The sequence below is a fragment of the Protobothrops mucrosquamatus genome, unplaced genomic scaffold (genome assembly GCF_001527695.2).
Source record: "Protobothrops mucrosquamatus isolate PMUCROS unplaced genomic scaffold, P.Mucros_1.0 scaffold926, whole genome shotgun sequence".
In the NCBI taxonomy this organism is placed as follows: domain Eukaryota; kingdom Metazoa; phylum Chordata; class Lepidosauria; order Squamata; family Viperidae; genus Protobothrops; species Protobothrops mucrosquamatus.
In genome coordinates this window covers 187530-212129 of record NW_015387177.1, presented here as the reverse complement: position 1 = coordinate 212129, position 24600 = coordinate 187530, and the positions used below count along the sequence as shown (strand labels likewise).

The window sequence follows — 24600 nt, the reverse complement described above, 5'->3', positions numbered from 1 at the left end:
ATAAATATAATGTAAATGTTTGTCTTTAAGAAGAGGAGATGATCGGCTAGTACCCCTAAACTGCATCCGAGGTGGTGGAAAAGAAGGTGATGGGATGTGTAGGATAGTTGGAAAGGAGGAAAGAGGAGAGGTCGTGGTTAAGAGGGGGAGGAAGGAAGAGGGAAGTAGGTAGGAAGGTTGAGGGAGTGTGGATGCAGGGAGGGGGGCGCTGGTTATTTCTGAATACTTACTGAGTAGGCTTTTTTATGTATTTGTTTTTCTAATGAAATGCACCATATTTGTATTATTTGTCCATATGTTTATTTGAAAAATTAATAAAATTTGTAAAATCGTGAGAATTTGTCCTTTCTTTTATGGAATATAGCAGAAAAGGTGGAGAAACATGGTCTATAGCAGGGGTTCCCAACCACTAGGCCGCAGCCCAGTACTGGGCCATAGCCCGTTTGGAACTGGGGCTGTGGAAATGGCAGGCTTCAGGTATGGCACGGGCATGGGCTTGCCCGCCATTCATATGGAACCATCCCCACTCCCCCTCTGTCGGTCTGCAAAGCCAGAAAGGTTGGGGACCATTGGTTTATAGGATGGAGCTTGAGCAGAAAGTAGGAACACTTTCTGATCTGGGCATAAGAGATGGCAGTGCAGTGGTAAGATAGTTCTTAGGCAGAGTTCTGTTGGTTGGCTGAAGGGATCCTGTTCCAAACTATCCAATTATGTTGCTATCTGGTATACTTTAAACTGTATATTGTACACTTTAAATTGTGCATCCCATATTAGGTTCATAATGTATCTCAAATAATATGGAAAGAAGGATAAGTGCCCCCAAAGTAGAAACTTAAACATATCTTTATATCTGTCTGTCACCAAGATACAATATAAAAGAGTTTGTTAAATAGGAGTGAAGGAAAAGCTATGACATTGGTAGGAATGTAATGCTTTTCTCCCAAAAGCAAGGTAACTGCTCCTGTAATCCTAGGTTGTATCAACAGTTTTCTATTCTGTGTTGGTCAGATTACACCTATCACATTTACAGAGCATTATAGAATGGACAAACTGAAGCCTGCCCAGAGGATAGCAAGGATCTGGTAAGAAGAACAGCTGGAAGAGTTAAACAAGATTAGCCCAGAGAAGAGAAAATTATGAGAAGATACGGTAGCTGTCTTCAGGTTTTTGAAAGCTATCATGTAGAAGATGAAGCCAAATTGTTTAATGCTATTCCATAGACAAGATAAGAATCAGTGGATTTATATTTCAAGGAAATAAATTCAATTGGACATTGGATAAAATCTTCTAATAGTAAAAACCTGTTTAATAATGGAATAGGCAACTCCAGGATATAGACCAGTGGTGGCGAACCTATGGCACGCGTGCTGGAGGCGGCACTCAGAGCCCTTTCTGTGGGCACGCGCACTGTCGCCCCAGCCCTGCCTCCCCTCTCACCAGCAGCACCCCTGGAGAAGAGTCGCCCCTGAGCTCAGTCCGCAGGGAGCAGCGCAGCCAAGGATATGGCAGCCGGGTAGCAAGAACAAGACTTGGCCCTCACGCCATTGTGCGCAGATGATGCTGTGGGGCACAAGGGGAGGGCATGGCTTCCATGGTGCTACTGGGCTGCCTACTGTGGTGGGCTGTGGAGGCAATGGGTGGCGTTGCGGGGGAGCGGGGGCCAAGCAGGCAGGGTGGGGCACGGAGCGGGGCGGTTTTTGGGCACTCAGCCTCTAAAAGGTTCGCCATCACTGATATAGACTCTCCTTCAGTAGAGATGTTTAAACAAAGGCTGGATGTACGTCTGTTGGAAATGCTGGGATAATGGATCCTTGCACCGAACAGATATTGAACTAGATAATCTCTAACTACATCACAATCTGGGATTTGTCATTGAATGCAAATCAATGGAAGGGTTTAATTAGGAATCAAAGGGCTAAAATCTGTGTCAGAAAATATAGTGTAAGCTCGGTTGTTATGATTGTGCATGAAAGTAGGTATCCATAATTGCCATTACTGCATGTTATGCACCAGTGAAAAATAAATTAACCAAAGATGAGTTCTGTGAAAAAAATATAAAACACTGCTATTGAATGAGATCAATTGAATGAGAACTATTTTTTTGTTTTGACTAGATCACACAAATGGGATCTATGTGGGAAAAAAGTAAGACAGATAGTATGGAAATGATGATTAAGCTATTTGTAAATCTAAAACTAAGGAAGAATAATGACTGTATAAAAATTGTTTTTCTTCAACACATAGCTGAAGCAAATCTAATCGTTCGATCCGGGGGAAGCCCTCCGACCTGACAGGAGAAAGGCTGGCGTTGCATCAGCGTCCAGCCCAAGCTACCTGCAACCAAAATCCAAGAGCACGAACAAGAACATCAGTGAACAGTGTGCTTGGAACTGGTGAGAGTTATCGATCTTCTCTCTTCTATCTACTAACTGAATCCTTGGGAAAGACCCCCAAAGCAAGAAAACCTCCGAAAGTGAAGGGAGGGGACTATATCCCCGCTCCCTCATAGACGGAAGCAGCGAATTAATACTAAGGGGGAAAGAAATATATGGAAATTAAATTTAAAATACTATAGTCTGGACAAATCTAGAAACCAAAAAAACCTGCTGAAACTACACCTAAAAGGGTTTTAATGAAATTATAGTATATATGTATGTATGTATGTATGTATGTATGTATGTATGTATGTATGTATGCATGTATGTATTGGTATATGTATAAGATTAAAAAGTGTCTGAAAGAAAAATATCTGAACTGTTGACTAAATCTAAGAATTGTTTAAAGAAAAAGAAAAACTTTGGCTCTTGGCTAATCTTTTAGAGGAGAATCTACAGGAAGGACTCAAGGTGGCTTAACATACTGAATTGCAATTTTGACTGATTGATAATTAACTTCTGAATTAAAATATTAATGAAAGACTATTTGAAGGGGGGAGACAACATGGATACCGTACACTTATCAACAAATGACAGGACACCACACTCAATATTCACTCCTGAAGGACTTAGCCTGGAATATCAAAGACTTTCAGAAGTAATATTTCAAAGCAAGACAAATACTTTCCAAGAGGAAATGTACGCAATTTTATGACAGATACAAAAGACAATAGATGTAAACCACAAGGAAATCCAGAACTGACAACATAAATAAGCACATCTCCAATCTAAATCTATAATCAAAAAACACCCAGAAAATGACGAATGAACAAACAAATCAGATAACAGAACACAAACTGGAAGAACATGATCATATCGATGAAGCTACAAATGAAAAGAATTATAATCCAATACAAATAGGAAAAAATCTACAAGACTTCGATATAACAATAAAAATGGAGTGGACTATAGAATTCCCAGGAGAATTATTAGAGTTTGGGAAACAGAAAATATATGTCATGGTTCCGACTAACGAAACACTTCAAAGAACTTTCAGGCATTGTTTATCCTAAAAAGTCTTTAATCGTGAAACAAAGTGTCGGCACAACATGGTGGATACCAAGATCTGAATTCCCCTCCCCTGAGCACATAATATTCAAGCATAATTCCTTCCTCTAATTTGCAGTCATAAATCACGTTCTGCAATTAGTTTGAAGGGCAAAGTTTCCCTTCCGTTTCTTATCTTAACTAATCTCCACACACATTCTTTCTCCTCCCCTCCCAGCATTATTTGATTTAACTCTAAAAGTACCACACAGCTTATACAGAGAGTGGCTGCCTCTTCATATTTTGTCAAAGTAAGAACATCCAATGTTAGCAGCGTTGACAGTACATATCCTACCTATTTTATCTTCTGTATTCCCAACAATACTTGCAAAAGCACAGAAACTGCCAGGTAAGCAGAATATATCAACTTGGAAAGCTATTCGGCAAGAGAAGAAGGCTAGAGACAGAATCAAGAGATTTGACTCGCCCTATCAGATGGAGTATTACATGAGTAAACACTTGTTTGAATATGGTTAAAAGAATAGAGAACTTTGAAAATAAAGGGGCCCTATAACAAGAGGGATAAGAGATTTAAGTAATATAGTAAGTTTTACAATATATGAAATGTAAAAATATTGGGATGATGTAACTTTTATAATTATGAAATATAAGCTGATCAGAAAGGATGTTATACCCAGATGTTATGATAGACAAGAAGCACAGTATTTTTATAACACATGAAATATGAAAATATTGGGATGGTGTACTTAAATGGAAAAATGGATATTTAGATGATTAACATTGAGAAAATAATGACTGATAAGAATGGATTGAATAAAAGGAAAAATTAAGCTTAAACAAAACTCACGAAAATAGGATGCATGGTGAATGAATGAGATGATGGTTATAAGAATAATATAAGCTGATAAAAATGTGTTATACATAGATGTTATTACTATTTGTATAAATATGAAAAATGTCTATATTTAATTATTTATATGTTGAAAATATTAAGAATTATATTTTGGTTAAGGATGAAGAAGGAGAATACAAATGGGAGAAAGGAAAATCAAGGAAATATATTGTTAATTAATATACTAATTATGGAATTATCAAATTTAATCATTATTGACTGTTAATTAATTATTATTGCCTTTTTTATTTTCTTTTTTTCTTTTTTTTCCAAATATATAAACCAAGACATCACGCTGTACACCACGCACTGGAGATTGTTATTGTTAAAAACCAATAAAATATTTGTATAAAAAAAAGAATGCAGTATTGCAAGCTAATTCTGCTGACTGTCAGCAGTTCGATTCTCACTGGATCAAGGTTGCCTCAGCCTTCCATCCTTCTGAGGTCAGTAAAATGAGGACACAGATTGTTGGGAGCAGTATGCTGACTCTATAAACCGCTTTTACAGGGCTGTAAAGCACTATGAAGTGGTATATAAGTCTAAGTTCTATTGCTATTATGTAAAATGTCGTGACAATAAAAACTCTGAGACTTTTGAAGAATGGAATCAGAAAATAGTAGCTACAATATCAACAATGACAGTAATTACATCTGCTTCCATTGATAATGTCCAAAAGATGTTATTGAAGATGTAGAACAAATTTTATCAGACAAAATAAAAATGATATTGAAAGGGCATTTACAACGGACACACCAAGATAATTCTTACCTTTAACATAAGCTTTATTTATATCTGCTATAAAAGAAGTTGGAAGTCATTCTTTTTTTTTTGTATCTTTGCTTTTTTATTTTGATGTACTTCTGTTTTGACTGCCAGCAGTTCTATTCTCACTAGCTCAAAGTTGTCCAATCTCTTCCTGAAAACCTCCAGTGATGGAGCACCCACAACTCCAGGAAGTTCCACTGATTGTCCTCACTGTCCGGAAATTTTTCCTTAATTCTAGGTTGAATCTCCCTTTAATGTTCTTCACTTGTTATTTCTTGTCTTGCCCTCTAGTGCTTTGGAAAATAGGTCAAATCGCTATTTTTAGTTTGTCAATCTTTATTTGGGAAACACTACTTCCAAATCAATTTTGATGTACCTCTAACCGCCAAGAGAGTAATCAAAAACAAGCATTTAAATTTCATTGTGAATTCCAAAAGAATTCACAAAATCTGCTATTGTGCCAGTTGTAACATAATCTATAGTTACCTTGTAGGGGAAAGGCTAGAGGTACATCAAAATTGATTTGGAAGTATACTGGAATGTCAAGAAACAGGCACAATTTAAAAGATAAAACAAGATGCTAAAGCTAAAGATCGAGAACCTTCAGAGATATGTATCTTCTACCTCTAATGTTTCAACTTTGTTGAAAATTTGTCTTCCACGAGCACCATATTATAGGACCATACAAGTCTTTGTGGTGCCACAAAGTGGTAATGATCTATCAGTTTATATGAGGTTCTAAAGGAAATTAAAATAAAAGTCAAATAGCAATAGCACTCTTAAACCTCTAAAGCAAAATCCGTTTATTCTCAGCTTTGAAAGCACAATATTCGGGAAATAGTCAAAATCCTCCTGATAAATTGTCTCTGGGGAAGGACTGCTAAAGATAGCAGCACTTGGTGGACCTATGTTTGCTTTATTGCACAGCTACCCAAAATAATGCTAACACACATTCACAAACAAACAAATCTGACTACCTATCAGGTTTTAATTGCACTAACTTCTATATTTCTGCAACAAATTATAATGCGGATTATGAAAACTATTCTGAACTGAAATACAGTAGAGATTTCACGAGCAATCTGTAGAAGCAAGTAATTAAACCATAGCTATCCTTACCTTCTTTGCTATTTAGCTGAAAAGAATGAGACCTAGTGAGTGGAAAGGAGGTTCTTCTTTTCACATTCATATCATCATAGGAAGAAATACACCTGCAGGAGAAAAACAGTGCCTTATCTACAAAGGTACATTAAATAGCTTTCCCTGTCCAAGTTCTAAAATCCAGTCTCCTACTCTAGAAGCATTCTGAGAAACCTATTGCTTCTATTTTCCAATTCTCCTTTAGCACAAGAGCTTACTGTAAAAGCATTACATTTCCAAGTATAGGCTTTATATTGCTACAGAAATTTGCATGCATGTTGAAGTTTACAAATCTCCAAGGAGTGTAACAACGTAGTCGTACACCTACTGCCGAGTTGTATCTCACAGGATTTTTCTGTATTGAACATATTTGTTGGGAGTTGTGCTTCCCCAATATTTGGAGAAGCATTGTGTACTCATAAAAAAGATTTATCAATTTATTTTCCTGGTTAAGCAAGATAAATTTCTAAAAGTGACATTATTTCATAGCCATTAAATGTGAACATGCTTTTTAAATACAGAACGTTTTACCCAAATTTATTGTGATGGATAAATGAGATAATACGCTATTTCAAATCTCTTCTGATTAACAAACAAACATTTGGAGATATTTGTATAAAATATATAATATATAAACTGAAAGTGCACTCAGAAACTTTGTTAAGTGGTTCAAATGTGTTTGTACAAAGGATAAACAACTTTATACCATTGTATACTCTACATTCTCTTTATTTTATAGAACTCAAGAAATAAAGCATAATGTGCATTGTGAAATGAGAAATTAGAACCAAACTGAGCAAATGCTTGAACTCCATATTCATTAGTTCTTGCTGAGTGGCTTCTAAATAGAGCCATCATCTTCTGCTTTTGCAAGGGAGAGGCAAATTTCTGGTAGCTATTTTGGTAGTTAGGGCCCATAGGAGAGGGGGTAATAATATTCTGCAATTGGGTGTTGCTTTCTTTTTTTGTATTTACTGTTTCAATATGCTGAAATAGCTTATTTATTTTATTTCCCGCTAGAACAGGGATGTCAAACTGCCAGCCCGCGGCCTGTTGCATCATGAAGAGGCCATGCCCACTCCTGCCAATGCAAAAAAAGTTGTGGTATGTCGCAACACGTCATGTGACATGGCGAATTTGACACCTGTGCGCTAGAAGGATGAGCAACTGTTCTTAAGCTATTTTTGATGACCTATCTACAAGTTATCCTGAGTGGCAAAGTTCTTTCAAAAGCCATTTGAAAATTTCACTTTTTCACATAATTTTCATTCATAAATTTCATACATTCATAAATTTCACACGTCAACACACTTTCCATTCTACATATTTATATAATGGAAAGCATTTATGTAATGAAAAGCATTTTATAAGTTTAGTCATAAGTATGTCTTAGTATGCAGTTGTTCTTAGTTTTCCTGATTGATCTAGACCAGGCATTTCAAACACGCAATGTCACGTGACATCGCACGACGTATCGGGACCTTTTCCCCATTGCAGGCAATGGGGTGGGTACGTTTTTGGCATGATGCATCCGGCCCGCGGGCCGGCAGTTTGACATGCCTGATCTAGACTAAGATAATAAACCTGAGAAATAAGTTACCTTTTAGGACTAGGACAGTGATTACTTTTGAGAACCTTTGAAAAGTAATCGTTATTCAGCTCTGGTCTGTGTTTGCAACGTTGCAGAAAAAACATGAAAACTAGAATGGCACAGAATAGCAAAGAAATCACAAGGTAACTCTGGTGATCTGAAACCTGAAAAAGAAATTGTATAGATTGTATAATCATAGTTATATATATATATAAATGAGTATCTATGCTATAATAATAGGTTTTACCTATATCTAATTAAGTAATGTAATCTCTGCAGATACAACTGTCCCCAACACTTTCCAAATATATCAATTGTCCTTCTTCTATCTGTGATTTACTTTAATAACAGAATAATAGACTTGAAAGGGACCTTGGAGGTCTTCTAGCCCAAACTCCTGCTCAAGCAGGAGACCCTATACCATTCTGGACAAATGGCTGCCCAATCTCTACTTAAATACTTCCAGTAAAGGAGCATCCCAACTTCTAGAATAAGCAGTTCCACTGATTAATTGTTCTCACTGATAGGAAATTTCTTAGTTGTAGCTTGGATCTTTCCTTGATTAAGTTTCCCTGTTACTTGTCCTGCTTTCAGGTGCTTTGGAGAATAGGTTGACCTCCTCTTCTCTGTAACAGTTCCTCAAATATTGAGACTGCTATCTTGTCAGCCCTAGTCCTTCTCTTTGTTATACTAGACATAGTCAGTTCCTGCAATTGCTCATCATGTTTTAGCCTTCAGCGCCTAATCATCTTGATTACTCTTCTCTACACTCTGTCTCAACATCATTTTTGTATCGTGGTGACCGAAACTGGATGCAGTATTCCAAGTGTGATCTTACCAAAAAAGTATAAAGTGGTACTAACACTTCATGTGATCTTGATACGATTGGCAGCCTAGGACTGCATTGGCTTTTTTGGCAACTGCAACACATTGCTGGCTCATACCTAAGTGGTGGTTCACTAGGACACCTAGATCCCTCTCACAGCTACTGCTATTGAGCTAAGTACCATCTATTCCAGAGTTCCCCAACCTTTCCAGATTTGCAGATGGGCGGGGGGGGATGGGATGGTTCAGTATGAGCGGCCAGCAAGAGCGGGCACACGCTCACAGCTCCATTTGCACAAGCAATGTACATGCGTGCCTGCTGCTCACACAAATGGAGCATGTGCATGCGCTTGCCAGCTGCTCACGCAAGTGAGGATGCACGTACGTGCGCTCGCTGGCAGTTTCCGCGGCCTGGTTAGAAACCCCTCATGGCCCACAGGTTGGGAACCACTGATTTATTCTATACCTGTGCCTTTTTTTTTTTTTGCCTTACAACCTTACTTTTCTCACCACTGAATTGCATTTTGTTGGATAGGACCCAGAGTTCAAGTACTTCTGGATCTTGAGCCTATTTTCTAAAGCCTTGGCTACTCCCCTCAGTTTGCTGTTGTCTGCAAATTTGATGAGTTCCCCTTCTATCCCTTCATCTAAATCATTTGTAAAGATATTGAAGAGTATTGGGCATAAGGCAGAACCTTGTGGTATCCCACTGCATGCTTCCTTTCCTGCAGATGTACTTCCATTGAGGACTACATGGTGAGGGTGGTTGGTTGGTCAGTTAGGAATCCATCTGGTGGTGATGCAGTGTATCCCACATAGTCTTATCTCAACAAGAAGCAGGTTGTGATCTACTCGGTCCTTACTGAAGCCAAGTATACTACAGTTTGTCTGCTGTAATATCTTCCTCATTGTTTCAGTCTGGCAGGGTTGGCACACTCTGGGTACCTTTGATAAATAAAGCTATCAGGTCCTGAAAGTGCACCTTCACTGTCACAGCACCTGCTCTTTGGAATAAGGTTCACCCCCAAGATTCAGACAGGCCCACCATGCTGGTGTTTCTAAGATTCTGGAAATTGCTGGCTATTTGCCCAGGCCATTGGCAAGGGTATTTGAATGCTTCTTTAAATGGTGTAGATTTGTTTTTCATCTTTTCCAATTTGCTGTCTTTTATTGCTTTTATTGCTTGTTCTTGTTTATTATTATATTTACAGGTAATCCTCGACTTACAACCATTTGTTTAGTGACCAAAGTTACAATGGCACTGAAAAAAGTGACTTATGAGCGGTTTTCACACTTACCAGCATTGCAGCATCTCCATGCTCACCTGATCAAACTTCAGGTGCTTGGCAACTGGCATGTATTTATGACAATTGCACTGTCCCAGGGTCATGTGATCACCATTTGTAAACTTCCCAGCTGGCTTCTGACTAGCAAAATCAGTGGGGGAAGCCAACCACATAATTCACTTAACAGTTGCAGTGATTCACTTAACAATTGTGGGAAAAAGGTTGTAATATGGGGCAAAATTCAGTTAACTGCCTTGCTTGGTCACATAAATTTTGGGCTCAATTGTAGTCATAAGTGGAGGACTATCTGTATGTCTACAGCATTTCGCTTGTCCATTAATTTAATCTTGTCAAATAATGCAATAAGGTCTGCCAATAAATCTTTTGATAAACCCATGTTGGCTTCTAGTAATTTAATTTTGTTTTGGTGTTTAATTTCTTTCCCAGGCTGCCAGGAATGTTTGCCATTTTTATTTCCAAGATACATTCTCTGAAAGGTGAACAAAATGAAGCTAGTTCTTCTCTGGAAGGGTTCCCATGTAGGTGGAACAGGAAATGTGGGGTTTGGGGATAGAATAGGGAAGAGTGTAAGGCAATCTGGTATAGAGAAGGAATTTGGAGCTAGGGTTGAAAGGACTGCACATAATACAGGTAAGATTAGAAAAGCCTATGGAGCAACCTATTTTTTGAGGGGGGAGAGAGTTTGTGTATGTGCATTTTTGAACTTGCATGTGGGTGATCCAGAGAGATAGTTGAAATGGATCTAGCAGACTCTTAACAGAGACAGTAAGACCAAACTTGTAAGTGCCAAGAAGTTTGTATTTTAGGGCTCAAGTTTCCTTCTTGGATGCATTTTCAGATCTTATACAATTATTTTCTCTTAGCCTCTCTGCAAAATGATATTTTCTACCCAATCACATTCACTTATAGCAGCTATGATAGTCATAAATACTGTTCAAACATAAAATTGGTGAAAAAAGCATGCCATTTGTGCCAAATCTTTTGTGCTTGAAATAGAACAATCTAGCAGTTAACAAAGCGGTAAAGGTCATTTTAAGCTATGATAATTGAGTGTGTAGACCAGGGGTGTCAAACTGCCAGCTCAAGGGGCGCTGTCATCATACCGAAGCCACGCCCACCTCATTGCCAGCAATACAAAGAGTCACGATACGTCGCGACGTCACGCGACGTAGCGAGTTTGACACCCGTGGTATAGACCAGGGGTCCCCAACCCCCAGTCCGTGGACCAGTATCTGGCCACCGCATGCCAGCAACCGGGCTGCAGAAACAAGCAAAGCCCCATCTGCGAGATGCAGACAGCACACAAAACCACACATCCTCCAGTCCACGGAAAAACCTCTCTCCACGGAACCGGTCCCTGGTGCCCAAAAGGTTGGGGACTTCTGGTATAGACTATAAAAAATTGTCAAGGCATAGAAATGAAAATGTCTTATTCTATATAATGTAGCTATAACTCTCTATTCTGTTGTTACTTAGAGCAGTTGCTCCTAGATACAGCGGCTCATCCTGCTCCATGGATTCAAGCCTTTTCCTCTTATTGCCCCCATAGGTATCCCTTTAAGTCTAACAGAATGTCAGCTATAATGGATAGCATTCAATAAATAGTATGACCTAACTGATTGAATTAAATAAATTCAACTCTGTATGGAATCTCCCTCATGCAAGCCTATTCCATGATACAAATTTCTACAATTCTCTTAAACACTACTGAAAAATGAAAATTGATTATTTGCTTGTATACAGTCATCATAGTACAGCCTTATGTTATTAATGGGAACAGCTCTATTTATACCATAATTGGATTCAATTATGTCAGCCTACAGATATGTACAGTAAGAAGCCTGCCATAAATTTGTTACTGGTTATCTTTTAATTCTTCCTATTATAAGGAGCTTATTATCCTATAGAAAACCTATTCAAAATACTTTAAAGTATTTTGTCCAGATCAGTTGGCAACACATAAGCATATCTTCAAATGACTAACAATTGTAGACAACTTTTTCACATGAAAGTGTTAGTTATGGACTGTAAAATGCATTTCAACTTAGCATTTTCAAGATCAATTATTTTGATAAAGAAGCCATATGGCTGAACGCTAATTAAAATCTATCTTCTATGAAATTAAATGCCCATTACTAGTATTTCATATTTTTTTAAAAACACAGTGTTCAAAATATAAAATTGGTACCTAAATTTTAAAACATGTTTCTTTCATATTATTTACATGTTTACCTTTCTTTTTAGTTCAGCTACTGTTGATGATAGATTGGAAACAATGAATGTCATATTTGTTAGTTGAGCCTGTAGAAGCTGGATGGCCTCTGTCTGTTTCAAATCCTAGATAAATAGTAAAAAAACATGATTTCCTTTTCTTCTTAATCTTTAAAAGTATTTACTATATAGAAATGCAGGATTGCTGAAATTGGATAATATACATAGTCCTTATTTAGCAACCACAATGGGAACTGGCAACATCATGTGGTAAGTGGGAAATCAGTGACCAAAACTATCCTGTCTGGCTTGATATTGACAAGATTAATTGATTTCAAACCTTGGCTTTTGCTTGTGTCCTAACTCCTTTGCCCTTTGGAATGTTCATCCGAATGCTGGGATAATTAATAAAAAGGGAATTAATATTTACATCTATCGGAGAGGAAGGGACTACATGAGAATAAGGAGGCACATATTGGGGAATATACAACAAAAGCAATATGCTGGTGCCAGCAGTCACATGCACTATACAAACAGATTGGTATATTCTCCATTGTATGCCTTTCTCTTTTACAATCCCTTCTTCTCCAATCTCTCTGCTTTGTAAAGAAAGAAGGGGAAGAAGAAATTGTAAGCAATTTCCTGTCTGTCTATCTTGAACCAAAATATATCAAATGGGCTAAATTACAGAATATGTCCAAAATTTAGAACCTATAACTCCCATGGAATTGACATTTGAAAAAAAATTATGAAACATTTTATGACAAGCATTATCATAAAGTAGTTTATGATGTAATACTAAATGTCATAAAACAATTCCTGTGCTGATGCAACATGGGCTATTTTCAAGGCAGATACATACATCTCTGAATATATCCCAACTTGTCCAGTGAAGGCACTATATTAGAAGTTCTATAACTATTGAAGGCTTTGAGGAATTTGGTAAAGAAATATCTCTGAAAGGATGACCCAACAGGTCATGGGTTGTCTAGTTTCCCCTAAAACTAAACACAAACTGACTTAGTCATGCTAATATAGTAGAAAAATAAAGGTGGTCTTAATTTTTTATTAATAAGAAATTCATTTAATGATAATAAAGAAGTATTAGCTATTCTTGATATTGCAAAAATTGCCTTTGTAGTGAGTTTATATCCATTTGTTTGGCGACTGTTCATTAATAATTACAGTTACAGCAGTGCTGAAAAAATTGACTTATGATCAATCCTCAAAGTTCTGGCTCTTGCAGCATCCCTGTGGTCATGTGATAATCTTTTGTCAGTTTCCCTACCAGCTTCCCAAAAGCAAGTAAATAGGGAAGCCAGCAAATCACTCCTGTAAATCACTGTCACTTTTTCTTTAAAAAGCCTGCTATAGATCCTAAGGACCTTGAGTGTGCCAGGATTTCTATTGCTAAGCGATGCAGTCACGTTACAACATGCTTTATGACTGCATTGCTTAGTGATGGTAAACCTAGCTCCAATTCCCATAATAACTCAGGGACTACTTGTAAAATAAACTTGTTTCTTTAATTTCAAAACCATTAAGTTACAGATAACAAAAAATAGGTTTCTGCACACCTGCTGTTCTGCTATGCATGAAGTGTTCTGAAGTTTTATTATTGTCTTATTAAAAGCTTTCTGCATTTCTTCCATTTGCTTTCGATACCTACAAAGTAAAAGAAAATCTTACTATCATTTCTCATCTCTTCCCAATTTCATTTAGTCATCCTTATATCTGCACAATTAGAAAAACAAAACAAAACCTCAACCCTTTTAAAAAACATTGTAAGGCTGCTCAACTGATGAGCACATCTTTCCTTCCAAGGAAAGGATTGTTAGTTTTAAATTATTTTTGGGACGGTACCCAAAGATGCTTTGCATGATGATTTTACAATTATACATAAAAGAAATTTTGGCCATCAGAATAAAATTATGCTTCCTTGATTTCTGAGACCATCATGCACAATTAACATAAATTATTTTTTAACACTAAGTCCCCCAAGTAGCATGGATATTCCTTGTATTCTTATTTAAAACTTTATACAAATCATTTCTCTATGCATTAATAATTACAGTCCTCAATGGCCATTTGTTCAGCGACTGTTCAATTGCTTTGCAAGCCCTTAAAATTCCAGCTGTTGCAGCACTTCCACAGTCGTGTGAACAAAATTTGGACACTTGGCAATCAGCTCGCACTTATTGGTTACAGCATCCCACAGACACGTGATTTCCATTTGTGACTTTCCCAGCTGGCTTCCAACAAGCAAAATCAATAGGAAAACAAGCAGACAAGGCTGCACTTCACTCAGGTAAATCTTCTCCCCTGCAGCTTTCTGTGCTCGCACACTATACCTTCTAAGCCCTCTGCCGTCCATCCCTCCTTTGCTCACAGACATATCATACCTTCCTTCCCCTTTTTCTTGCACAATGCATGCTCTGTGCCTTTCTTCCCCCATTTGCTCCCACATGTACCATGTTCTTTTCCCCCTTTTACTTCCATACATTGCACCCTCTTTCTCCTGCTTTTCCTGAGCTTGGGCTATTCTGCAACACCTCCCTCAACTTGTATGCAGCTGCACGGGGCCTCCCAAGGCCTCCTCCACGCTCTATGGCACTTCTGCTTTCCTTACCTGAGACCCCCTCTGCTTCCCCCCCTTAACAACTGCATGCTTCATATTATGATGGCAACTAGGACTGCCTGGATTTCTGTTGCTTAGCAATGTGACCATGTGACATATATTTCATTTTTTTTAAAAAAAAAAAATCAGACAGTAAGAATTCCATTGCTGTACATACCTCTGACTTAGTTCTTCTAAATAGCGGCTACTGAGAGACATATTTACTTCCAGGGCTTTTATGCGATTATTGAGTCTCATAAACACAGACTCTTTTTGATTTGACCCATGAACAAGATTCCCATTTGTGTAGCCTAAATCTGTGGAATTCTGTAGTTCGGCATAAAAGTCTGTGGCAGTTCTTGCCAACCCACCAGAAACTGAAATGGCAAGAAACGTTTCCTCAACAGTCTGCTCATCATCTTTTATTTCCAAAGAAGACGATTCCACAAGTGACACCTCCTGCTTTTCTGTTTCCGAAGAACTAACTTTTGTTTCCACACCATAGCTTTCTATGGCTACTGTACATTCGGACTGTAAAACAATTTCTGTTGGCTTTGAAGTAGTTTCCATCGAGGTTTTTTCTTCTGTGTTCAACACCCTGAATTCAGTTATAATACTTGGTATAGGAGGTTTGTCTGTAACAGATACTACAAGTTTGTTTTCTTCAGCAAGGATTTCCTCTTGGGAAAGGATCTCTGGATTTTCAGATACATTTTCATATTTTGTAGGCTCAGAGGACACCTCTACTATAGATGGTGATCTGGTTCCTGTTGTAACATCTAAGAGGATGGATTGTGATACAGTCTGTGGATGACTAGGCTCCAGTTCAAAAGTAACTTCAGTCTGATTAATTGTAGCCTCATTTAATACACTGCTTAGAACACCTACTGCCATTTCAGATAAGTCTATAATTAAGGCATCTGGTTTTTCTGAAGATTGCTCATGCACCAAAATATGCAATGATTTGGTTGGAACTAGTTGTATTTGTGAAACAGTAACAGAATTATGTTTTTCCAAAATGCTATCAGTTTTATTGCAGGGAGGATGGAGAACTGCTATTGCTGAACACCATTTGAATACATACTCTGAAAAACGAGAAATACAACAAGCTGCAGTCAGATTGTAACAATAGATCTGTGTTTCATGCTCAAACCATGATACTTCCTCTTCTTGTTCATCACTTGGCAGCAGGGTCACGGTGGACTGACTGACTTCTTCTTCATATTCATGAACAAGCTGAACAATTGGTCTCTCTCCCGTAATTTCCAAAACTAACATCTCATTTTCAGTCGCTGGTATTTCTGGAGAAACAAGTCTACAAACACAGGTTGAAAAATTAATAGAATAAATGTGCACTTTAGTATATCCTTTTAAAAAAGTGGTTAAAGAACTTAATATTCTTTCACTTGTTCATGAGTTTTTTGTTTGATATATTTCTAAGCATAAGCTCTTTTTGTATCTGAACCATTTTACACACAAGTTAGAATGAAAATATTAGAATATATTTCATAATTAAGTTTTTCAATTTACTTGTGGAAGGAATGTTTCAGGGAAAAAACAAAAAAACCTATTCTCCATTTCCATTTTTCGGTTTTCTAGCTTTCATATTTTCAGAATGAAAAGAAAACTCTTTGCATAAGCAAACAGAGTCTCAGTTTAACCTTCCTTTAGAGTTTTAATTTTCCAAACCACATTCAGATTAGCCTAATTATCTAGCACACATTACTTACTCTAAAGAAGGAACAGGGGTTGGTTCTGGTAGATTGGGTGTTTCTCTGGAAGTGGCAGTTGTGTTTTCAGAAACATTGTTTCCTATTGAAAAGACATACAGTTTAATTATATGAAATTCCATTGAACTGTATTGTGATTTCAGAAGAAATTACTTGTTTTTAATTTACTAGTATACTATTCAATGTGTAATATTTATTTATGTAAGATTTACACGTTCTCTCACTACAGAGGATCTAGATCAGTGGTGGCAAACCTATAGCACGCGTGCCAGAGGTGGCACTCAGAGCCCTCTCTGTGGGCACACGTCCCGTTGCCCCAGCAGAGTTCGCCAGAGTAGCGAGCATATGGCATTTGGAAACAACAGGGCAGGAAGTGAACGAGCAAGCGGCATTGGCCCCCCGGGGATGCCCCGGAGATGGCAAGGGACTGGCCCCAGCTATCCTCATCCAGTCTTCCGTGGCCACTGCAGCCACGCCCACCCAGTGGGCCACGCTCTCCTCACCCCCCCTGAGGGCACCACAATGCTGATGCAGCCCTGGCACTTTGCGATAAATAAGTGGGTTTTGGGTTGCAGTTTGGGCACTCGGTCTCAAAAAGGTTCGCCATCACTGATCTAGATGGTACACAAATAATCAATAATTGTCTCAATTCTATGTCCTGAATGGACATCTTTCAAAGAAAACTCATTTTGCCTCCTTCTCACAGGGCATGGTCTTATGTGAGAGATTGTAGAGAGTGAGGGGAAATATGCAAGAATTGTTACCTAGGCAAAGAAAGCTGAAACATTAAGTCTTGGGAAGCAAGATAACACTCAGAAGTGGCTCAGACAAATAATACCGGGGTATTAAAAGCACAAGTGGATTTGCAAGGTTCTGTTATAGTGCAATTCTAGTCCTCCTGTGGAGTTGATTTTCTGGTCTGGTTGAGCTAGTGGGACTAACATATATTAAAAGCTTTATTTCTGTAAATGTTTTTGGTCCATAGATAGCTGCACTCTTTTTGAGGTGATTTTAATTGCTATGGTTAAATTATTGGTTTGTTAATCAATTGCTAAATATTTCCCTAATATTTTTTACTTTACTTATTGTTTTACTATTACTTCAGATTGTTTTTTAAAATGAAAAGCTGTTTGTTTATTTACTTTATATCCTGTTGAAGAAAAATAAGGTAAAAATGTTAATTTCTTACAATTAATTTCAGAATTTTTATTATTATGCAAAACAAAGAAAAAATCCATCTAAACAAAATTAAATCCATTTAAAATGTATTCCATAAATTAATTAGATAACATTGTATATGCCTACCTTGTTCTGCAGTGTCCTCTTCAGTTTTTGTTCCAAGTATATTAGCAGCAATATTCACCATATTTAAAATGGCATCTAAAAAAGTGTCAGACACATATCCCATCATTTATTTTTAAAGTTGGAAACCAATTTTACTGATATTTGTTCTGTTAGGTATATAGTTTTTGAGCAGTAAATTATATCAATTTATATGAAACTCAAATGAAAATTCTCATTCATAATGAGGGTAGTCAAGAATTTAAAATCGTATATGAAAACATAGCATTTTCTGAACCCCTATTGATTAGAATTAAGAAAATCAAACATATTCCGGTGTTGCTCATGCTGAAATCCAGAATGAAACCCATTCAAAATCTGAAAGCTGGTTTGAAGTACTGCATTCTTGTTGCCTGATACGATCTAAATACACATTCTATAGTACTCAGAGTAGGATTTTTTATTTTAAAAAACTGCATACATATAAAGAAGTAACTATTTAATTAGATATGTACACATTAATTTTCATTAAAAAATAGAAAAGTAGATGAAGTAATTAAGGGCTGAACCACCTCCAGTGCAATTTATTATTATGAATGTTTGGAGGATATGTTTGCCATTAGGTGATTAGGAGAAAATTTGTCATTAAAAAGTGAAAGATTTCTGTCACTCCCCCCAATTTTTCTTTTTCTCAAGCAGTAGTACTATGAGCTGAAAATCTAGGAAATATTGATTTATAAATGATCCATCACTTGTTACCTTCAAGTAACTAAAGATTGGCTAATATATGCACCATATACATGCATAATATATGCAGATCTATAAAAAAAGTCAGGCCATCCAACCAATCAGAAGAAATAGATGAACTCTTTGCCAATCAGTTGACAAATGTATGTAGGAAGCATACCACAGTAGTAATGGGAGACTTCAACTATCCAGATATCAACTGGGAGACAAACTCTGCAGCGAGTGGGAGATCAAACAGATTCTTAACCAACCTAGCTGACAACTTTGTCAGCCAAAAGATGGAGGAGGGAACTAGAAGTAAAGCTATACTGGACCTAATCCTTACTAATAGAGAAGAAGTGATAGAGGGAGTTGAAGTTGCCAGAATCTTGGGTGAAGGTGACCACGTCATGTTGAAATTCAATATAATACAAACACAAACAATAGAAATAATCCAGCCAGAGTCTTAAACTTCAAAAGAGCTGATTTTAACAAACTCAGAGAGAACCTAGGAAATATTCCATGGACGAAAATCCTAAAGGGGAAAACAACTCAAGAAGCGTGGGAAACACTAAGAAGTATGATCATAGGGGCCCAGTCCAGTGCAATACCATTGAAAAAGAGAAACAAGAAATTCAAGAGGAAATCAGCATGGCTGCACAAAGCTCTCTCTGAGAAACTGAAAGACAAAAAGGACAAGTACAAAAATAAAAAGAGGGAGAGATAACTAAGACTGATTATCAGTAGATAGCCAGAACATGCAAAGATGAAGTCAGGAAATAAAGGCTCAGAATGAACAAAGATTTGCAACAGAAATCAAGGACAAAAAAAAAAGGGTTTTTCAACATATTAATAACAAGAAAAAAGTCAAGGAAACTGTAGCTCCACTAAAGAGGGAAGATGGCAAGGAAGCAACAGGCAGTAGGGAGAAAGCAGAACTTTGCATTAGTCTTTACACAAAAAGAAATTATAGCCCAACATACTAAAAGAACTACTCAAAAGATAGACTAGAAACAAAAATTAAAATAAGCAAGAAAATGGTAAAGAGAACACCAATCCGACCTTGACGAATATAAATCACCAGGACCCGACAGATTACATCCCAGAGTTCTAAAGGAGCTGGCAGATGTTATCTCAGAACCATTGTACCATATATTTCAAAAATCCTGGAGCACCGGGGAAGTACCTGATGATTGGAAAAGGGCTGATGTGGTTCCCATCATCAAGAAAGGAAAAAAAACAGACCCAGGAAACTATAGACCAATCAGTCTAACATCAATACCTGGGAAGATCTTGGAAAAGATAATCAAAAAACAGATCCGCGAACAACTAGAAGCAAACAAAGTTATAACCAGTAACCAGCACAGGTTTATAAACCAATCTTATTTCATTCTTTGATAAAGTGACTAAAGTAGTAGACCAGTGAAACGCTGTGTACATAGTATACTCAGACTTCAGTAAGGCATTTGACAAAATAAACTATAACCTGCTGCTTAGTAAGCTAGAAAAAAGTGGGATAGAGCACATCATCACCAGATGGATCTGTAGCGGGCTGACAAACTGTATTCAGCAAGTAGTCCTCAATGGTACTACATCCACATGGAGAGAAGTAAGCACTGGGGTACTACAAGGCTCCCTCTTAGGCCCAGTACTCATCAATATCTTCATTAATGACTTAGATGAGGGAATTAAAGGGGAACTCATCAAATTTGCAGATGACACCAAACTAGCAGGAATAGCCAACACCCCAACAGACAAGCTCAGGATCCAAAAAGATCTTGACAAACTTGAACAATGGGCCCTATCCAACAAAATAGATGTGGAGAAAAGCAAAGTTTTACATTTAGGCAGGAAAAATCAAAGCTACAAATACAGATTAGGCGAAACCTGGCTTAAAAACAACAACTATGAGAGGGACTTTGGAGTCCTAGGGGATGATCACTTGACTATGAGCCAGCAGTGTGCAGCAGCAGCCAAAAAAGCTAATACAATCCTGGGTTGTATAAACAGAGGCATAGAATCAAGATCATGCAAAGTATTAGTACCGCTTTATAAAACCCTAGTAAGACCACACCTGGAATACTGCAGCCAATTTTGATCACCATACTACAAAAAAGATGTTGAGACTTTGGAAAAAGTTCAGAGAAGAGCAACTAAAATAATCAAAGGCCTGGAGACTAAAACACATGAAGAACAGCTGCAGGATTTGGGTTTGGCTAGTCTAAAGAAAAGAATAGGAGTGACATGATAGCAATATTCCAGTATTTGAGGGGCTGCCACAAAGAAGAGGTGGTCAAACTATTCTCCAAAGCACCAGAGGGTAAGACAAGAAACAATGGTTGGAAACTGACCAAAGAGAGAAGCAACCTGGAATTAAGGAGACACTTCCTAACAGCAAGGACAAGTAACCAGTGGAACAGCTTGCCTTCAGAAATCGTGGGCGCTCCATCACTGGAGATTTTTAAGAATAGACTAGACCACGGGTCAGCATCCCACGGCTCCAGAGCCACATGCGGCTCTTTCAGCCGTCTCCTGCAACTCCCAGCCATATGCAGCCCCCCCACAAAAAGTGGGACTAAAAAAGTTGAACCAATCAATTCAAACTTCTCACGAAAAAAAACCTCGCGAAGTTTGAATTGATTGGTTCAACTTCTTTGGTTTGTGGGACTCTGTCTGCCTATCAAGCCCCGTGGGCTCGACATAGACGGGAGGGGGGGAAAAGACAGCTCCGGAGGGAGACAGCGCCGCAGCCAGAAGCCAGCGGTCCGAGCGGAGCGGCACGGAAGACCTACCGGTTGGCATGGAAAGCTCCAGCGTTGCCGGTGAGCAAGGCCTGCCGTCCGTGGCCCGGTTCTGCACCCTGACGACCAGCTGGACAGGCTTTCATTGCTCTAGCCTGGGGGACGCCAGCGGCATAGAAGGCGGTTTGGCGGCACTGCCATGAGCGGGGTGTCCTTGCAGCGGACAACTCGGGCCCAGATATTTCCTGTGGCTCGCGGCTCAGGACCGGAGACGCCAGTGGTGCATGGCCTGGACTGTCGGCGTTGCCGTGGGACCACCCCCTGTGGTGCCAGCTAATGCGGCGTGCTTCCAGCGGCGGAAAAGGGGCCTGAGCGGCGGCGGAACAAAAGACGCTGGGCAGCACAAACTAAGCACTGTCTTGGTAAGCAACAAGCCAAGGCCCCACCTCCCTCCTGCCGCAGCTCAGTTCGTGCTGCCCAGCTGCCACTGCTTAGTTCGTGCTGCCCAGCTGCCGCTGCTCAGTTCGTGCTGCCCAGCGTCTGCCTGCCTGCCTGCCTGCTTGCAGGCCTCAGTGCTCCTTCCCCGAAGCGTGCAATTGCTCAGAGCCCCTGCCCCAAAAGGTGCTGCTTCCCTGGCAGGAGCCGAGTTTACAAGCCTCGCCGGCAAGCCGGGAGTACCAAAGGTCCGGAGGGTTCCCTCCTGCTGCGGAGCCGCAGTGCCTGGGCTAACAGGGGAGGGTGTGGGGGATATCCTAAAAAGTCTTCCAGGACAGGCTCGGGGCCGGCCCTCTTTCCCCGGCCACAGGAGAAGGAGCGGCGCAGGGTCTCAACCCGGGCGGGCGAGCGAAACCCCCAAACCTTTCGCGTTCGTTTGCAAAGAGAAGCACGACGCATTAGCTCCCTCCAGAGCTGTCTTTCCCCGCTGCTTCCTCGCCCTCCCAGCGAAAGAACCACAGACAGCTGGAAGCTTTCTTCCACTTTCCGCTTCTAATCCTCTCTTTTCCGAGCACCCCTCCCAGAACGAGCCAGAAGCCTCAACTCCGGCTTCCCGCAGCAGGCTGAAATAGGTGAGCTGAGCAGCCGTCTGCTGCCACCTCGGAAGATTTGCCGCAGCAGCTCCTTCTCTCCGTCGGCCTCCCCCCCTCCCTTGGAACCTTCGCACCAAAAGACGGAAAAAAGAAAGTCCCAGAAAGGGAGAGCGTGGGGCGGGGGGAGAGCAGTCTTTTCCGAGGGGAGGAGAAGCCAGGACGGCAGAGCCGTCCATACCAGAGCTGGACAGGAGCAGGGCCAATGCATGTCTCGCCTTAGGCTCCACTCTTCAATCAAGCCCCGTTGCACGCGCACACATGCGCACATTTTGCGGCCCCCAGGGTTTTTTTTTGTGAGGAAACGGGTCCAAGTGGCTCTTTCAGTGTTTCAGGTTGCCGAACCCTGGACTAGACAGTCATTTGTCTGAAATGGTATAGGTCAGGGGTAGGCAACCCGAAACACTCAGAGCCACTTGGATCCATTTCCCACCGAAAACAAAACACTGGGAGCCGCAAAACCCTTTTGATATCTAAAATGAAGATAACATTGCATATATCCTTTTTTTTTACCTTTATTATAGGTATATATATAATAGAGTCTCTCTCTCTGTCTCTCTCTCTCTCCCTCCCTCTCTCCTCTCTTCCTTCCTCTCTCTCCCTCTCTTTCTTTCTCTCTCTTTCCTCTCCCTCTCTCTCTTTCCTCTCCCTCTTTCTCTCTTTCTTTTTCTCTTTCCTCTCTCTCTCTCTTTCTCTATCTCTTTCCTCTCCCCCTCTCTCTTTCCTCTCCCTCTCTTTGCTCTCCCCCCTCTCTCTTTCTCTCTCTCTCTTTCTTTCTCTCTCCCCCCCTCTCTTCCTCTCTCCGATCTTTTACTCACCTAGCAAGCTGGCTTCAAGCTGTTCTCCAACAAGCTGACACACATTCTTATTGGGCTAGCTCAGGGGTAGGCAATCTCAGCTCTTTTATGACTCATGGACTTCAACTCCCAGAATTCCTGAGTCAGCATAGCTGGCCTAGCTAGCTCTCTTCTGCCCTTCCTGCTTCCTACAGAGACGCAGCAAAGGGAGGAGCCCTGCCCAATAAGCTTGTCAGCTCGTCAGAACAGGGTGAGGCTACTCTCTTTTTTTACACACACACACACACACACACACACACACACACACACACACACAGAGAGAGAGAGAGAGAGAGAGAGAGAGAGAGAGAGAGAGAGAGAGAGAGAGAGAGAGAAGCTCTGTCTGTTTCTCTCTGCAAATGGCAGAGGAGGCTGGGAGCCGCAGGGGAAGGCTCCAGAGCCGCAAGTTGCCGACCTGTGGTATAAGTTCTCCTGCTTGAGCAGGGGGCTGGACTAGAAGACTTCCAAGGTCCCTTCCAGCTCTATTATATTATATTCTAAAGTCAAGGAAATGATCGGTCCACTAACAGGCGAAGATGGCAGGGAGGTCACAAGTAAAAGGGAGAAAGTAGAACTGCTTAATTAATTCCTTATATCTGTCTTTACACAAAGGAAAAAATAGTACTGCAACAGAAGACAGAATAAGAATGCAAGTCAAAATAGGCAAGAAAATGATAAGAGAACACCTGTCAAACCTGACTCACTCCATAGTTGCTTGTATCTGCTTTTCCCTAGCACCTTTGCCAAACAATGATGGGAGGAGGGTGGTGAATTCCTAAGGGTGGAGGGAGGCTATGGAATGCAAATGAACCATCTGTTGCCAGGGAGACGTTATCTAACAAGGCCGAGGTATGAAGAAGGTTTTGACTGAAGCAGACAGCTTTTCCCAAAGCAAAAGAACTGAACTCAATTGGTGAACTATGTACTGTGGGTGGCCTGGAGGGGAAAAGGGAGTTACTTACCTGGGTTTTCTCAGGAAAAATCTCAGAGCTACTGTAATTTAAATTTAAAATGGTTAATTTAAAAAGAACCGGGAGTTTCTTTTGTTGAATGTGCCAAATGGGATGGTTAACAATACCTATCCACTCTAGATGAGTTCAAATTGCCAGGACCACATGTTCTGGCCCCAGGGTTCTGAAGAAGCTGGCAGATGTGCTCTTGGAACCATTGAACAAAACCTTTCAAATCTTGGCGCAGCAGGGACTTCTGGTGGCAGGCGACCTCGTCGGACGCAGCTGTAGCTGCCTCCCGCCTGTTTCTGCGTAAAAGCCGTTTTGACAGCTAGCATCAGCTGTCAAACGGCTTGATACCTTTCCCCTGGGCAGAGGGGGATAGGTGAGCTACCCGGGGTAGGAGTTGAGTTCCCGAGTCGTCCCTTGTGGACGATGTAGGTGAGAACTCCTCCGG

General features: G+C 39.9%; 1 protein-coding gene across 1 annotated transcript in view; it reads right to left on the bottom strand.

Moving 5' to 3' along the window:
* Positions 1 to 24600, bottom strand: part of SUCO (SUN domain containing ossification factor) — a 178808-nt gene that overhangs the window by 20457 nt on the left and 133751 nt on the right. Inside the window, exons 16-22 of the mRNA XM_029284770.1 lie at positions 17830 to 17904; positions 16525 to 16606; positions 14973 to 16109; positions 13755 to 13842; positions 12199 to 12303; positions 7844 to 7998; positions 6223 to 6314 (exon numbers count right to left, since the gene is read on the bottom strand). Of these exons, the coding sequence (XP_029140603.1) occupies positions 6223 to 6314; positions 7844 to 7998; positions 12199 to 12303; positions 13755 to 13842; positions 14973 to 16109; positions 16525 to 16606; positions 17830 to 17904 (1734 nt within the window). The remainder of the gene's footprint in view (positions 1 to 6222; positions 6315 to 7843; positions 7999 to 12198; positions 12304 to 13754; positions 13843 to 14972; positions 16110 to 16524; positions 16607 to 17829; positions 17905 to 24600) is intronic.